The sequence below is a fragment of the Plectrocnemia conspersa genome, unplaced genomic scaffold (genome assembly GCF_051122295.1).
Source record: "Plectrocnemia conspersa isolate PC_06_02 unplaced genomic scaffold, ASM5112229v1 ptg000011l, whole genome shotgun sequence".
In the NCBI taxonomy this organism is placed as follows: domain Eukaryota; kingdom Metazoa; phylum Arthropoda; class Insecta; order Trichoptera; family Polycentropodidae; genus Plectrocnemia; species Plectrocnemia conspersa.
Window position 1 is genome coordinate 79,188 of NW_028277175.1, and position 18,450 is coordinate 97,637.

At 37.8% G+C, this 18,450-nt stretch overlaps 4 protein-coding genes across 4 annotated transcripts; 2 read left to right on the top strand and 2 right to left on the bottom strand.

Annotated features, from left to right (window-relative positions):
- Positions 1-1,713: 1,713 nt before the first annotated feature.
- On the bottom strand, positions 1,714-3,013 carry RpS23 (ribosomal protein S23). Its single transcript, XM_088198164.1, has 4 exons — positions 2,941-3,013; positions 2,525-2,684; positions 1,989-2,187; positions 1,714-1,914 (listed from the first exon to the last, which is right to left on the bottom strand). Exons 1-4 carry the CDS (start codon positions 2,942-2,944, stop codon positions 1,846-1,848), a joined length of 432 nt encoding a protein of 143 aa, XP_088054290.1. The 5' UTR covers positions 2,945-3,013; the 3' UTR covers positions 1,714-1,845.
- An 80-nt stretch (positions 3,014-3,093) lies between these two features.
- Polr2I (RNA polymerase II subunit RpII15) lies at positions 3,094-3,997 on the top strand. Its single transcript, XM_088198162.1, has one exon. It carries the CDS (start codon positions 3,107-3,109, stop codon positions 3,500-3,502), a length of 396 nt encoding a protein of 131 aa, XP_088054288.1. The 5' UTR covers positions 3,094-3,106; the 3' UTR covers positions 3,503-3,997.
- On the bottom strand, positions 3,094-14,202 carry LOC148229026 (Golgi-associated plant pathogenesis-related protein 1-like). Its single transcript, XM_088198163.1, has 4 exons — positions 13,438-14,202; positions 12,869-13,328; positions 12,655-12,804; positions 3,094-3,940 (listed from the first exon to the last, which is right to left on the bottom strand). Exons 2-4 carry the CDS (start codon positions 12,977-12,979, stop codon positions 3,524-3,526), a joined length of 678 nt encoding a protein of 225 aa, XP_088054289.1. The 5' UTR covers positions 12,980-13,328; positions 13,438-14,202; the 3' UTR covers positions 3,094-3,523.
- mbf1 (multiprotein bridging factor 1) lies at positions 13,648-14,271 on the top strand. Its single transcript, XM_088198166.1, has one exon. The coding sequence runs from the start codon at positions 13,672-13,674 to the stop codon at positions 14,086-14,088; it is 417 nt and encodes a 138-aa protein (XP_088054292.1). The 5' UTR covers positions 13,648-13,671; the 3' UTR covers positions 14,089-14,271.
- Positions 14,272-18,450: the final 4,179 nt, after the last annotated feature.

The following is an 18,450-nucleotide window of genomic DNA, read 5'->3' on the forward strand; positions in this document are numbered from 1 at the left end:
TAATTTGATAAAATCTATATTATAATTTTCTTATTAATTTTTTTACCGCAATTACATTATGCTTTTCTGTATAAATATTAACAATAAAATGATCATTAATTCTTAGTTATTTTCATTTTACTCTTAGTAAAAACTAAATCTATTAAAGTGCTCGAGTTATTAGTTGCCCTCGGCTGCATAATATTCTATACTATTAACTATCACAGTTTATAATTAATCATATAGATGTTGGCGATTCCCAGAATTTGTTATTTTCATATATTCACTTTCGAAATACGGCGCTTTACGAGTTTCGAATTTGCACAGAGACCTCTACTGTTCCCGAACAAAAATAAATTTGGAAATTTTCAGAATTTCGATTATTATTCCCGGAATTCGCAGGTAAATCATCCATGATCCCCAAGTTATTTAATATTTTATTTTACGTTACGTTATAACAGAACGAGTTCCTTGAGATATTGAGATTTACTCGGTCTATTCAAACGTATAATAAAATTTCAACCAAACTTCTATTAGTTTCTATGTATAAAATCGAATGCGAGTAGATTGTGAATTGCGAAGCATTCCTTTGCAAATGAAAGCTTTTTTCATTTTTATAGATATAACGTTATTTTATAAACTTGGGATATATAACGATAGTTTTCGATAAAAATGCCGAAAAAACAGAAACATTCTCGTCGCTTCAACTGTATTTATTTAATATTCGACTCACTCGATACTTAGGAGCAGAGCTTCAAACCGTTTTTTCATTTCAGTTTTCGTTCCGGTGCAGCTAAAAAAATATCACATTCATTTTTTTAAATTAAACCAAGCAAATTCGCAGTTACTTCTATTTAATCAAATATTACCCGATGGATTTTCATTTAAATTATTTCGATTATCTTGCAAAATAAACTTCCAGCACTAGCTTGTCGCCGTAGCTGCTAAAAATCACCGTTTATAATTTTGTATAAATGAATACATATTTTTATTTTTCTCCAAAAACTAATCTTTGCATGTGGTTTATAATTATTCAATATGAATTTGATGTCCACATCTGAAGAAATAGGGAATCTATGTATTTTGCCAATTTTTTACTTAAAAATCCTATAACATTTTATGGACGTTTCACTAATGATTGTGCTCCTTTCATTCGTGATTTAAATTGAATTTCCTGAAAATTTTTATTTGTTCCAAATGTTGCAGCTTGCACTTTTTGCGATGTCGAAAGTAAAATTTTATAATGTAGATGCAAATAAACTGCTCCTAGTATGCCATCTCACCTAATAAAGCTTTTCTCTGTTAGATAATTCATTACATCAAATATCTTAAAATTTTTTTAAAAATTCTATTTTGGTTTGGATTCAAATTCCATAAAAAACACCTCACACAAGTTAATCGTTCACTTTGCAATGTCTTCCGCAAAATAATCTAATCACCAGTCCGCACTTAATAGCCTTTGAACATGTTTTGAACCGAAATGAAGATTTTTTTTCAGTTAGAGCATTACCCAATGCATCTCCAGTTTCGCAAAACCTTAGCACCCCGAGAGCGATCCAGTTATTTAATTCACAATCCTGTTTTCGAGTGCTTAATATTTTTTTAACGACTTTTTAACGGCAACTTTCAATAAATTGTAACAATACTGTCTTCCACAACGAAAATATACGTTACCATTATCATATTCTCACGACGTAGGAACGAGCGGGGGATGATCGCAATCAAAGGCTCATATAGCGTATTAAAACATTGTTTTATTATCAGATAATAAATTATCACAATTTAACGATCTCGCGAACCTCGTGTAACAGAAAATGGTGTTAGATTTCCTGGAAGTGTGGTGTGGTGGTGGCGGCGATTCCCCTTTTACGACCTCGGTCTCTCTTTTTTCTCTTTGTACAGGGCTAACAGGGACACGTTGGCGACTTTGACGACCTGTAAAAAATTATAAGGCGCGTAAATAAAGAGTCAATTCTGCGAGTGCGAAAGTCGAGGAGTTAACTTCTCACCTTGAACCTGACGCCGGGAATGTCTCCGACGGCGTGGCCCTTTCTACCGAAACCGGCGACCAGCACCTCGTCGTTCTCCTCTATGTGGTTGAGGCAGCCGTCCCGCGGCACGAACGCCGTGATCTTCTTTCCGTTCTTGATCAGCTGCACCCTAACACACTTGCGGATGGCGGAGTTGGGCTGCTTGGCCTCGACGCCCCTGCAACCGAACGGAAACGCGAGTTGAGCCACTTTCGCTACGGGCGTCGCGCACACGCGCATGTCGTATTTAGCTCAGTGCTTCGGTTGTCATCATGCGAACTCAAGAGTAGCAAATACGAAATGGCATCACGGCTGGCGAGGGTAGGTAGGTAGTGGAGTGTAGTGATGCGATGCGAGGGCCGCCGCTCGCAGTATTATCCTGTGATTGTGCTCGAACGCAGACAAGTCACAGGGACGATACCGCGAACGGCGCGCCCTCATTTCGATGCGAGTCGGGCGGTTGGTTATAATAAGGTTATGTTAAACGAACGAGTGTCTGAGCGAAACGCACTTACACCTTCTCGAGCACGATGCCTTTGGCGTGGGAGGCGCCGCCGAAGGGGTTGGCCTTCCAGCGGGTGCCCAAGTGCGCCTTCTTGTACTCCTTGTCGGCCCATCTCTGGCGTCGTCGATGATCCGCGTGCTTGCGGGCGGTGCGAAGACCGCGAGGCTTGCCTGCAACCGAGCGAATGGGGCGGAGTCGCAAAATATTCTCGCAGGGGTCCGGGGGCGCTCGAGGGGAGTCCGCCGGCCGAGGGGCGCGAGCGACGGCGCTCGGATGGCGCGGATTCGAGCGGAAGCGTCCCGGCCGAGACGCGGCGCCGACGGGCGGCGGCCGCGGCCCTCGGGGTCTCTGCGTCCGATCGGGCTTCCCTCGAGTCGCGGAGCGAAGGCGACGGCGGCCTCGCGAAGCCTCCGACGACGCACTCACCCATGCTGGCGGAACCGCTGCGACTGGCGTCCGAGAGACGACGGCAGCGCTCGACGACGGTCGAGACGGAAGTGGCCGAGCGCGGGCCGCGCGGTTGGCAGCGCCGACGGCGTTCGCGAGCGCGCGCCGCTACCCCCACCGCCCGACGTTCGCGAACACGCAAACGATGGCGGCGCGAAAGGATGGCGGTGGCGGTGGCGGCGGCAGCGGCGGGCCCGGCTACGTGGGCATCCGCTTCTGTCAGGAGTGCAACAACATGCTGTACCCGAAGGAGGACAAGAACGGCAAGACGCTGCTGTACGCGTGCCGCAACTGCGACTACAAACAGACGGCCGACTCGAACTGCGTGTACGTGAACAAGATCATGCACGAAGTGGACGAGCTGACGCACATCAACCCGGACGTGGTGAGCGACCCGACGCTGCCGCGCACCCGCGAGCACCAGTGTCCCAAGTGCGACAACCGCGAGGCCGTCTTTTTCCAGGGGCAGACGCGGCGCGCCGAGGAGGAGATGCGCCTTTACTACGTGTGCACGGGCTGCAAGCACCGCTGGACCGAGTAGCGCCGCCCGGCCCGCGCGCCCCTACGCCTGCGCGTCGCGATCGTCGAACGCCCCGACTCCGCACTCGGGCGTCGGAGGCAGCACGTTGGGCTCGAAGGCGCCGGAGACGTTGCCCGGCGGCGAGTAGTGCGCCACCACGATGATCTTGCCGGCTCTCGACCTCGCTTTGCCCACGCCGAAGAGCCTCGTCGACGCCCACACCAGCTGCGTGAAATGGCCGGCGTTCACGTTGGCGTGCAGCACGTCCGGCTCCTTCCAGTAGTCGTACTGCTTCACAGCCGAGTACCAGTACGACGACACCTCCTGACCTGTCACGTCGCTCTGCAGCGCGCTGGCGGGGCGCTGGAACAGGTTCTGGCCCACCTCCCTGTCGTTCCGATACGAGAATTTGTTGGTGTGCGCCAGTCGGTTGGCCCACGTCTGAGCGTATCCGCACAGCTGCAATCAAAAGGACAGTTTGTATACACTCGCCTAAATAAACGAACAAAACTAAAATTTGCACTTTTATTTATATCCAAATCTTTACTATAATACAATAATTTTATACTATTTTTCAGTTTGATAATAACAGTGTTCTTTACTGGCAACAATTAAATATCTGGTATGGATTTTTTTAAAGGTTATTAACAATAACTATTTAAATCAAGTCGAAATAGGTAAAAAAAAATTAATCTTCACTAGAACTTTGGATAAAAATAATAAGACAAAACTAAACATAATTTAATAGTAAAGTAAGGTGCGACGACACTTGAAAAGAAATATAAAATAATTATTTATTTGCACTCCTTACAAAATGTTGTCATTTTTTCTGTTCTATGATTCCATCATATCGGTTTTTGACAAGAAAAACACTGAATACGAGTTTTCTTGTCTTTATTTCTGGGACGTTCTTGGTGTTTCTTCATTCGACATTGTTGTATTTCTCGAATATGTGGAATCTGGCTCGTTCAATTACTTTAAAATTATTTCGTTCCTTCTTTCAGATGTCAACATTGTCTGATACCAATTGGAACGCAAGTTCCTGAATAAAAAGCTTTCTACGGCTTCGATCAGACTTTTTCCAATCTGGAAACTTAGCTGCTACATCTTTCAGATCCATAAATACTCTAAACGGCCATCTTCCGGTTGGTCTGACGCAAGAATATTGCCTAGTCATTTTATCACTGGTATCGACAGCACCCTTTGTGTGATTACAGTGCAAAATGATCTCGGGCTTCATTTTTAAATCTTCAGGGGCCAATTTGTTATCAAAAAATACTGTAGACAAGAGAGCGACTCTTCTTATTTTCGGAACGTATGATACTAATCATATCTTCGGAAAAACCGAAGAAGCTTGAATATTCTTGAACTCTGTCTTTAGATGGGAGGAATTTCCCTCTTGTTGGATCGAAGTGTACCGGTTATTGTGATGTTTTTTTCTAATAATTTTTTAGCTAGTGGAACAGAAGTAAAAAAGTTATCGGTTCTCACTCCCCGTCCTGAACCGAAGTAAGGTCGTAACAAATCCATCACAACTCGTTCTCCCTGGTTGATTTCCCTTCTGTTATTAACCTGACCAGTGTATACCTGTAAATTTAAGATATACACAGTTTGAGAATCTGCCGACGCCCATATCTTAATACCATAATGCCCCGGTTTATTTTTCATGTACACTCGAAATGTACAATTTCCACGATAAACAGCCAGCCTTTCGTCAATTGTTACGTATGTGCCGGGAACATAACTTTTTTTGCATGTGTTTACAAATTTTCAACAAAAAAAACTTGAATGCTTCCATCTTATCTCCGCTTGCATTCGTTCTCTCTCCTTGTTAACTGATCGTCGAACCTAATAACACTAAACATTTCTAAAAATCTATCTCTTGCCATTGCAGCTGAATAAAAGTATTGTTTATAAAGTTCGTTCGTCGTCCACAGTTCTTTAAACTGATTTTTCGGCCATTAAGTCTACCGGAAAAAAGCAAAATTCCCATAAAAGCGCAAATTTCGACCAATTCCGAGAAATACTTTTTCTAATATTTTCACTGTTGTCCCGGTCTACTTGCTTATTTGTTTCGTTGCAAATTTCGTCAGTGAAAAATAATTTGAATGTATCTTTTATAGAAATAAAATCTACACCAGAGGCTATGAAAGAAGCAGCGTTGACAATATTTACTATACGGGTTCTCGACTGTATAAGAGGGTTAGATTTCTAAGATAATTCCGATTTTGACACATACGTCAATCCATCATTGATTTCTATTAATTCTTCAAAGTTTTCTTCTTCCCCATCTACCATGTCTGCATTGTTTTCATGCTCTACAAAATCTTCTTCGTCAGTTATATTACAGCTTTCCTCAATGTCAATATCACTATCAGAATCGTTATCACTTTCATCCGAGCCTTGTAAAATTCGAAGTAATTCTGCATCGGGGGGAATGAATTTTTCTGCCATTTAAAATGATTTGAATAAAAACCTACACCTGGTGCAAAAATAGCATGAATAATTATTTGTATACTAAATTTAGTAACACAAAAAAAGAGTTCATTCACTAATGCGAATTTAATTTAGTGGAAATACTTACAAAGAAACAAATAACATTCAGAGAAGAAAAATCGCACGAAAGCCAAAAATACACAAACGCGCGCTGTAACAGTTCGAAACGTACTGTGATTTTTCTGTGCAACACTGTTGTCTGAGCCACGGAGTGAGGGAATGCACGGAATCGCAGCGTCCGGTTACGCATACATACAAAAGCATCAATACGTAATACTAAAAAAAGTAATAATTATTGTTTAACTTTATTATGTGACTTATTTCAAACATCTAAAAACTAAAACTCTAAATTGCCAACGTTCGCCAAAATTTAAGTACATATTTTTTCTGTATAGAGAAGCTAATACATTCCACATTATTTATATTATATTTTAAATCTATAAATTAAAAAAATATTTTCAAAACATTGTTTTTAGAATTTGATGATTTTTATACGTATTTTAATAAATGTTTTACAATTTAAATCGTTAAAATCAATTTAGTTCGTTCTCAAGCGCAGGACTTCCCAAATTTGCTTACATGTGACAGTTCTTCTGTAACATCTGGCAAACGCTCGCTGTGCCCGCTGCAAAATATGTTATAATTGCGGCACTTTTCTTACAAAGTGACAATTGAAGGCGATTCAAGTGATGCAGCATTTGAAATTATAGACAAAACTATAAATTGTGGGTGTGCCAGTAAGTGTTTGGTTATAAATGAATAATATAACACGGTTATTCTAACAAAATTACTATTGACTTTCCAGGATCTAATATTAAAAGACAAACAGCGGTGATTTGGCAAATAAAGATATACATACCGAAGTTAATTAAACATATTATAATGCTAGTAATGATAAAAAATCTCGTATCGGTGTAAACAAAAAGTTACTATATAGTATCGTTTACAGTTAATTTTCAGAAGCAATGATAGATCTAATAACATTTACGTGTGGCAAACAATTAATATATGACATATTACCACAATTTTGAAGAAGATGAAAAGATGCCAATCTACGTGTTTAATCCTCTACAGTACTTCCATCAATTTTGTTCTTCGGTTGTCGTTTAAATTTAATTTATGGATTATATTAGTAGTAATAATGTGTTCAATGTTTACTCTTACTGTTTTTTAATTATTTTTCAGAAGCAATGATGGAACAATTTGATGACCTATATGGCTACAACGTAGAATTGGTATATATAAACAAAGAGTTAATCTTTTCATGTTGAAGTCACTGTCAGCAAGTATTATCTTTTTATAAAGAACATACTACATAAGTTTGATGTAACTGAATATTTTAAATTTGGCTATTCAGAAAGAGGAATGATGGCACAAAACAAAAATTGTACATATTTTGCCACATCGGAATTAAAAATAACCCACTCTTAGATATTTTGGCTATCGATTATTCCAGGTATGCAATCACATATTTGTAATCATTGTAAAATGTCGTTTATTAGATAACATCCAAGAAACTACACATTTATAAGCTGTTCGTTGGCTGATATATATAGCGTTCGACATTAACTTTCAATCCTCACATACTAAGGATATATAACACGTTCATGTTTAAAACATGACTGGTTTATTTGCAATTCTTAAAATCTAACGTATATGTGTATTAAATCGGAAAGCAATGATAATGTTTATGTGATATAAAAGAAAAACTCCCTTTTCGGCCTCGGAGCCCGGCGACGGGATTTCAAAATTTGAAGATTTCATTACAAAGATTGTTTTATAATTGTTTATCTAATTTAATCAATGTATTCTTCTTATACTACGCACATTATGTATATATTTAATTTTCATAGTTATAGTTAATAACCTAGTTAATTTGCAATCCGATTATTTATAAAAGCAAAAACTCACTTTTAGGCCTCGGAGCCCGTCACCAGGAATTCAAAATTTGAAAATTTCATTACGAAGATTATTTTATGATTGTTTATCTAGTTTAATCAATGTATTCTTCTAATCCTCAACACATTATGTATATATTTCATTTTTATTCAGTCAAATGACGAATTAATGAAAATTATTGGCGCGTAGCAAAATTTTATTATTAAATAATAATTATTTAAAAGTGTTGTCACTGTACTGTCTATTTGAATTTGAATGCTTATTTTTCATTGGTCGAAGCTATTTGAATATTTGAATGCTTATTTTTGATTGGTCGAAACAACAGAATCTGAGCAAATTCAATTTTTATTATTATTTATTATTATAATTAAATATATTTCCTTTGTTTACGTGTATTGTTACACACTGTTAATACAAAGCGATACGATTTACAGAGTAGAGAATTGAACGAAGAATGTTTCGTTTAAAGTTATGCGCATCTGGAAGCGGAAGCGACGGCGGCGGCTTAGAACAATTATACATGAGAAGATTTTTTTTTCGGATTTTTATACATATGTATCGCATCTTCAAAATGGCATTTTATTCGAAAAAACCACTATTAGAATCATCAAAAGATCGCGATTCAGATTCAGATATTGTACATCGAGTAAAACTGATGTTGAAGAACAAGAGCGCCATGAAGTAGACAATTTTTTGTAAAACCTCAAATATTAATATGAATTTTATCTTTATCTCCATTAAAAAAAATATGACGTCCCTGGGACTGAAAATCTGTTTTAGGCATACGAGCCTGAAAGGTTAAACCACTGCCGTTACCGGTAATAGGGCCTTACGAGTCCAACCCAATGGGTGGCATCCAGCTTTTTAGGGCCAGATGAGCGGGAACCACCCCCCATAGTACTAGGTTATTTGTTAGTATCGGTAGTGTTTATCCCGAGTGTTGATGGAAAACACCTGCAATCTGTTGCTTAGCTTTTGCATAGCATTAGCTTTGCATGCTCCTGCATTTCTATGCTTCATCCTTGAACATCACTTTCGTGATTCCTCAGTTCCAGTTTCGACTCCCGGTCCCTAAGGGCCGGGCCCTTATTAGCCTGCTGGTTTGAAATGCAGTGCTTTGCTCGTCATTGATAGTCCAAAGGACACTACCTCGGTTGGGTGTTCACAAAGTTTGCTTCCTCTTAAGAGCCTGGGGGTTTTCAAGCTCAAAAGAGGTCCCTCACTCTCCCACACTGTTATCGGCGAACTCCAGCGTGTGGTCGACTGGCGCCGACTTATGGAGAGATGAGGAAATCTCGACGACGAGAAACGAACAGCTGAAATATTGAAAAAACGACCACTAACCGCCGACCAACTTTTGCCCCACTGTCCCTGATTCTTAACCAGTAATTCTCAAGTTATCCCTCAGAAAAATAAACTAGTTTTAAATCTATGGCGAAAATGTTATTTTACTGAAATCATATCGGAATAGATTTTTACGGAATAGATATTTTTAAAATATAATTTATCTAGCAGCTGGTAGTAAAATTATACTATTTAAACTATTCCATATATAGTAATATATACATTTGCATACTTAACATTATTTATATGCAATGTACGTGAATGAATTTTTCAGTAAAGTTATATCCATACGATATTAAGTCCGGCGAAAATATAATTTAACCGATAAGCGCTAGTGATATTATATGCTGTTCTAAAATGTCTATGAAACTCAATTTTACAGTTGCGAAACGTTCATTTGCTATTTGTATTTGTTCAACCTAATGAAAGTTCTAAAACTAATTATATAGTCCAAAATACAAACTAAGCCAACTCATCTCTCAGGGGAGAAATAAGCGGAAGAAGAAATACAGACAGACTTCGCATGTTGTTCCATAGTTTGTCTGCACGTGGATATCACACTGTTTTAAAATTATGATAGTTATCCTTACTGATATTAATACGGACTTCTGATAGAAGAGTGTTGTTGGTCAAAGTATATTCAAACAGAATTTTAGCCAATAGGAGTGCGGCGCAAAAACAATTATCATTTCTCAGAAGTCAAAAATTCACATCAAGGAACGCTCGATAACTGCGACGGCGTCGGCACGATTATTTTGTTTTTGACTTATGAGAAGGGATAATTGTTTTTTGCGCTCTCTTATTGATCAATATTCGGTTTAGATATGCTTCATTCGATTCTCACTTATTTTTGGTCGTAATATTGTTATAAAAAGTCTTAATATGAACGTTAGATAACTAAGCGTTTCCACTGCGAAGGCACGATATTATCGCTTTTGACGTGGATTCTATACAAAACTAGAAAAATTCATGTCATTTAATGAAATACTTAATAAAATGGAAATATTAAAAAAAAAACCGACCACCAACTGGTCAACTTTTGCCTTCCTCTGGAAAAAGCTGAACTAACATCCCTCACGGATCAGAGAACTCTCCGAATGACGATGAAAATTATAGGTATGTAAGATATTGAATATGAGTAAAAAATAGGAAAATGTTAAAATTGCTTATCGTATGATAAAAACGGTGACCGGATTATCGTGCAAACCAAAATTCTGAACAAGATGATTGTTTTGATTGTCAAAATTTTACTTTTGATTCCAAGTGGTTTATATTTTTCTCTATTTTTAAGTAAAGATATGTATAATTATAGGAAACATAAGTGTACGGTACCAATGAAAATTACTAATATAATTGTAAAATATGCACATACACACAATATACACATGTATGTGTATATTGATCAACTATAACCGGAACTCTTGCTATTTGAAAAATTAACAAGGAAAATTGCAAAACAACAATCCACTCTTCTTTTCGACACCGAAACGAAAAATTTTCAAATTTATTTTGAATCGAACTCGCAGTTCGCGAGACAGATTGGCGTTAGTTTTGAAAGATATTTCGGAGTCGACATCGAGAAAAGCGATACAGCTCTAAAAATAAAAAGAAAAGGCGAAAGCAAATACACGCGTCTAGTCTAAGCCTTCAAACGCACCTTAAGCACCAAGGAAATGTGAGATTTAACAAGCTTCATAGCTATTGAATGATTCATAAGCGATATCGAAAATTTTACATTTCGAAACGTACGAAAGTTAAAGAACTCAGTGCAAAAAAGTCAAATAAATTTATACGCAAGTGGGTTTTTTCAGAGAGCGGAAATTTGTAGTGCTCTGATATTTTATGTTGGTACGTTTTAAAAATCTAAAACATACAAACATAAAATTGATTCTTATTATAAGTCTTCAAAAATTACAATTACTATGGAAAGTAGTACTTTCAACGCCACGCGCTATATTCAAACTAAATGAATGAATAATGGATTCCAAAAAACTGCAGGAGAATTTTAGTTTGTATGGTGTTTAGACGGGGGACACGAAGCTGAATTTAAAATTAACGAAAGGCATGTTTTAAATATCTACGTTGAAAATGCAGCGAACATGACACAGCAATAAAGAACTTATCCTACTAATTTCAATCGTATGAATATAACTAACTATTTCACTGGACGAATAGGCTGAAGAACGCGATGACTGAGAATTTTATGCGGATATTTACGTACAGCGAGTTAAAGATCCTAGCGTTGTATTGCCAACGTGGATTAGTGTAGCTTAACACGGAAACGGTAAGTACTAGCCCATACAACACCAACTACACAACACTATACGGCGCCGGGCGAATCCATCCGGCACGTGTGTAGCTACACTTACTGAAGATAGTTGGAAAATTTAATTAATCAAGTGTGGCATTCATACTTTTTAGTTAGCAATCTAGGACGGATTGAAGAATAAAAATGCAATTAAAATATTTGGAAAAAACCCACATGTTGTCAAATTACGAACATTAACTATTTGTATAATTTTGGTGAAATACAGTAATTCAATGCGCTTTCTATTGTTTCAATATTATTGTGAACATATTTTTTTTCATAAAGGCTAAATTAATGTGTAATAAAATCTGATTTGTAAAAAAACGGTGAAACTAGCCGAGCAGTGTTAAGTGACGAGAGGGCGTGCGTTCAGTACGCGCCTGCATGTGTCGATTGAAAGCCCAGGCTAATATCTGGTGTTAGTGATGCAATTATTAAGTCGAATTATATTTCCAGCTGCAAAATAATTAAAGATTTCAGGATCTTTCAATAATTGTTGTTTTATTTAATAAAATTGTGGGTTGACGGTGACCACAATCTCTGTGTAGATTGAAAAATCCAAATAAGAGCAGTTTTTCGTTTTAATTGAAATTTACGCACTAACTGTACGTGACAATAGGCATTAGAAAATTACTGCAAGTTTTAACCTTTTTGTCGCTCGATGCGGCCACGACGCAAGTGCAAGAAACAATTATTTATGATAAGAAAAAATATTACAAGCAGTGTTATGTTGGGTTTAAGAGTCATTTCTATGAAGAAGCATTAAAAATTATGATAACGAGTTTTAGAACCACAAAAATATTTTTTTGTTTCAAGCGGTTTGCAAATAAAATCGACAATTATCGTTTAAGACTGACAACACAGCAATAATAAGAGGACTTTACGTATACGTGAACATAATTACACAAATTTTAAATAAAAATAACTTATTGTATAAAAAAACATCCATTAACTTCAATTAGTTGCTTCTTTTTTCATATTAAATATAATGAATAAAAAGACATTTGTTGTGGTAATCTTATACTTAAAATTAAGGCAAAAAAGTGTCAAATTTAATTTCCAGCAGTAAAATGTCAAGGTGGTTGTCAAACTACGTTTGGGCTTTAGTGACAATAAAAAAAGTAACCTCGGGAGCCATGGTGAGCGGCGGGGCGCCGTGTCGCTGGCGGTAGACGTTGTGCCAGCACAGGCAGTCGGTGATGAAGTCGCTGTCCTGCCAGGCGGTGCGCACCTCGCTCTGCTCCACGGCGACGGCGAAGGGACGGGCGCCGGCGATCTGCGCACACGACGGAGAGAGACGGTGTAGAGCGAGGGGCGAGGGGCGCGGAGTACACCCTCACCTTCTGCAGCAGGGCGGCGGCGTCGGGGGCGCGGCCCAGCCGGGTGCGGGTCGGCGGCGCGACGGGACGCAGGAGCTGCGAGGGTGACACCCTCTTGCGCAGGTTGCGCATGGCCTCGCGTTCCTCGCGGCTGCGCGAGGGCGTCTGCCCCCCGCCGCACGCAGCCGCCGCGCTTAGCTGCAGCTGCTCCTCGGCCGAGCGCTGCCGGGCGCTCTGGCCCGACGCGCCCGCCCGCTGCAGCTCGGCCGACGACGTCGTCACGGGGCGGGGGCGGGGGCGGGGGCGGGCGGAGCGCGCGGCTCCAGGTACGCGCGGCGCAACGAAAGCGCGCGGTCAGCGAGGCAGACGAACCGCAGGGGGCGCGCGCCGCGGTCGCCGCAGGGATCGGGCGGGGCCGCGCGCAATCCAGCAGTCTCCGCCTCGAAGAGCAGCAGTCGGCCTACGGTCTCCTCGTACTCGCCTGCGGTGGAAAAAAACGGGGTGAGAATGAAATGGTGGGGGGGGGGGGGTTAACAGTCGCCCGGGCGCATGCGCAGTGTGGCCCGAGCGGCGTCGCGAGTGCCGCTCACCCGCGTACTCCTCGCCGGCGGCCTGCGCGAAGGGTTCCGGAGCATCGAGGCCCGCGAAGGCAGGCGCGAGGGGCGCGCGCTCCCGCGGCGGGTCCTCGAAGCGCGCGAGCACGATCACCGTCTCGTCGGCCGGTGTTGCCATACCGCTCGCGATCGGCGATCGGCAATCGGCAATCGCCGGCGTGACGACGGAGGCAGCGGCGGCGGAACAGTGACGCGCCGATCGGCCGAGCGATGGGCGACTGGGAGCAGGTGCGCAAGAAGCCGACCAAGGTGGAGTCGGCGGTGAACGCGGCGCGGCGCCAGGGGATGCCGGTGGAGACGCAGGCCAAGTTCGGCGGTGGCAGCAACCGGCAGCACGTGGTGACGAAGAGCACGGCCAAGTTGGACCGCGAGACGGAGGAGCTGAAGCACGACTCGGTGCCGCTGGACCTGGGCAAGACGATCATGCGCGCGCGCCAGGAGAAGGGGCTCAGCCAGAAGGAGCTGGCCACTAAGATCTGCGAGAAGCCGCAGATAGTCAACGACTACGAAGCGGGCCGCGGCATCCCCAACAACCTCGTCATCGGCAAGATCGAGCGAGCGCTGGGCGTGAAGCTGCGCGGCAAGGAGCGCGGCAGCGCGCTGCCGCCTCCCGGGGCCAAGAAGTAACCCCGGGGGGCTATCTCCGCTACTTTCGGATTTACTCGATATATATATATATACACACTGTATTATACGCGAACGAATTACCGACGAAGCCCTCGCGTCGAGCCGGGGACGTCTGACAGCCGGCGCTCGGTGTTGCCGCACCTCGCACCTAGTCGAAACGATTAAAACGAATCTGTAACAAAACACCCTCTTTTATTTCATTATATTACATTAATTATCTTACTGGCAAAATACGACTCCATGCTAATTTTAAATAGGCGAATAACTAATTATGTAACAGATTTTGAAAATAACTTTATGTTATCTAAAATAGAGTAAATTAATTTAAATTGTTCGAAGGTCTGACCTAAACGGAAGTCGATATTGAAAATGTTTTAATTTTCGAAATTACGCTTGAAATTGAATATCGAATTTTGGATTACAGAAATCCAGTCGTCGTAAATAATTTTTATCGTTTTCTAGATAATAATGCCCTTAATATTACTGTTACTCAGAATCGTATACAAAGTGAAGGAAAGTAAAGTTATCTCGCTACCCGCCACGCGAGTCGTAACGCACGAGTGGAAAAATTTGAGACTAAAATCAGAGCCTACGCTTTACCGTCTGTTTTGCCTCGCGTGTGATCTATAATATAATGAGTGGATCAAAAAAATAACTAGAATATTTTGTAAAAAGAGATTTTCAAATTTGCTTAAGTCCAAAATGTTTTAATTTTAATCATAAATTCAAAATATTTCCAGGGAATGAGTTTTTTCGAAAATATATTTTCAACTTTTTATTATGTTAAATTATTTATTGGGTTCCTAAGATTTCTCCGGTGCTTGAAACACTCAAAAAGACTAAATAAAACTTTAAGTTTTTAAAATTATCAACATTTTTTAAATTATGAATTTTAGAGGATGAACTATTAGACCTATTTCCAGGGCTGTGGAGTCGGAGTCGGAGTCGGAGTTGAAGTCGTGGAGTCGTGGTGTTTTGGCCGGAGTTGGAGTCGGAGTCGGAGTCGTGAAAAATGAGCGACCCCGACCATTTTTTATATAAAATGCATAAAATGCGTATGCATATAAAACGTGTAGAAGAACACCAAAAATACCTGATAAAATTAAACTTTTTTGAGTCGGAGTCGGAGTGGAGTCGTGTTATTGGTGAAAATCGGAATCGGAGTCGGAGTCGTGTTTTTTTTAACGACTCCGCAGCCCTGCCTATTTCAATTAAAAAGTAATTCTATTTTCTTCGCAGTCATCGAAAGTTGAGAAATTTTATTTGGCAAATAAATATAATATTACAATAAACTCGTAATAATAATTGTTCGTAAATATTGTGGTAATATATTTATATGCGATAATAAATATGAACGAGTTTCCGAACACGACGTATATACGACCGTATTAACCCACTTCGTGCTCGCGCATGCGCAGGAAACGCATCTTCGCGTGTGAGAAGCAGTCCCAATTCGACCGGTCCTTCATAACTATTTTTACAAAATTAAGGAATATATGTATATAGAAACGCATATTTTATACATATACGAGAGAAAGTAAAATAAATTACAGAAATTTTCATAATAGTATAGATATATTTTTTCTGTAAAAATTAATAATAACAAACTACCGTAGGACCCCGAGATGGGTTAGAGCAGTGTTTCTCAAACTATAGTCCGCGGTTTCAGCTGGACCGTTAATAGTTCGCTTAGTTGAAATTCTAAATATCGCAGCAACTCGGGGGAAAATAGCTGCATAATCATTATCGTGTTTGTGACTTGTGAATATTTTTTTGCTATCTAAAATTGTGTTTTGCGAATTTTTTAATATTCAGAATTTCTTGGCAGAACAATGGCTACAATATACAAGTAATCAGAGCATGAAACCGATAGTGATTTTGACAATTCTGAATCATCCGCTACGAGCAGTGCATCTTCGATCAGCACATCGGATACTATTATTCAATTACCCCAGGATACATATTGCTTTAAAATGAGAAAAACGCCACCATTATTAACTCCACTCATCAGTTTTACATTTTCGGAGAACCGGGAATAAAATTCGAAAAGATCCCATATAAAATTTTGCAGTTTTTAAAAAAAAAATAGTAAAATTATATTTTCGCTAGTAGAAATATATATATATATATATATATATATATATATATATACAATATATATATATATATATATATATATATATATATATATATATATATATATATATATATATATATATATATATATATATATATATATATATATATATGTGGTTGAATGCGTTTTCGCGGAGAAATATTTGGTTAATATTTCTAGGAGTCGGATTACTCCGCGTACTTTTTTGATTCCGTGTGGAATCATGGTCCCTACGTTTCGGCCAGGTTCGCCCAGCCATCCTCAGGGGAAAATTGAGAATATGAACATCCGGTGTGGGCAATGTGGTTGTTCAGATCTGAACACATGCTGGGCTTTGCCCACACCGGATGTTCATATTCTCAATTTTCCCCTGAGGATGGCTGGGCGAATCTGGCCGAAACGTAGGGACCATGATTCCACACGGAATCAAAAAAGTACGAGGAGTAATCCGACTCCTAGAAATATTAACCATATATATATATATATATATATATATATATATATATATATATATATATATATATATATATATATATATATATATATATATATATATATATATATATATATATATATATATATATATATATATATATATATATATATATATATATATATATATATATATATATATATATATATATATATATATATATATATATATATATATATATATATACATATATATATATATATACATATATATATATATATATATATATATATATATATATATATATATATATATATATATATATATATATACACACATATATATATATATATATATATATATATATATATATATATATATATATATATTCACTGATATATATATATATAAATATATATATATATATATATTTATATATATATATATATATATATATATATATATATATATATATGTATATATATATATATATGTATATATATATATATATATATATATATATATATATATATATATATATATATATATATATATATATATATATATATATATATATATATATATATATATATATATATATATATATATATATATATATATATATATATATATATATATATATATATATATATATATATATATATATATATATATATATATATATATATATATATATATATACACACATATATATATATATATATATATATATATATATATATATATATTCACTGAAAAATACACATTTATTGTAACATTTTACACTACATGTAAATTAATAATGATAACTATGTAAATATATATATATGTATACTACTTATGAAAAAGTTGAAATCATATAATTGTACTAGCACCGGCCAGTTAAATTATATTTTCACTGCTGAAAAAATATATCTACCGGTGAAAATGTATTCCGATATGATGTATGTATTCATATTTTAAAAAATATATTTGGGGCAAATTCACGACCTTTTTTTTAGATTTTTTTTGTGATAACCCGAAAATTTCGGGTTTAAAATCAGAGACAGCATTTCAACTTTTTTCAGAGATTGGGGGAAAAAGTTGGCTTTAATATTTTGATTTTGTTAAAAATTCACAGTATTTCATTAAATGACATTTATTTTTCCGCCATTTTCAAAGGGAGGCAAATGTGTACACCTGCCCCTTCCCCCTAAATGACGTCTTTGCATGGGAACCTATTTCAAATTCAGAATTTATGGTATTTTAGTTTTGTAAATTTTACAAAGGATAAATAAAAAACCCAGGAAAAATTTTTTTGGTCAACTAGACGAATTATACATACCATTTTTTTTTTTTTGAGAAATCTATGGCAAGACAAAGATTTGCGAAAATTAGATAATTTTCTAATTTTCATAATAATAGTTTGTACGCTCCTAAGAATGATCTAAGCCCCAAACATATAATAAATTAATTTTTCCACATACTATATAATCTTAAAAATTAAAATAATTTCAGCTAAAACTTTTTTTTAATATGATTGAAAATAAAGCGGCATCACATACGTTTATTGCTAATTACTGATCATTTTTAAATCTGTATTTTTACACAAAATATTAATACTAAAATAAAGTTTTTTACTTGATATATAAAATAATAACCAGTAATTAAAAAGAGAAATATATTTTAAACCTTTTTTTTAACAAAAACGAGTGTAGTGGTTTTAACAATAACCTGTATGCTAATTGTAATTAATTTCATTTTATAAAGGTTCGCGAGCCATCATTAATAAGAAAAGTTTGAGAAACAGTGGTTTAAGGTGGACACGCGTAAC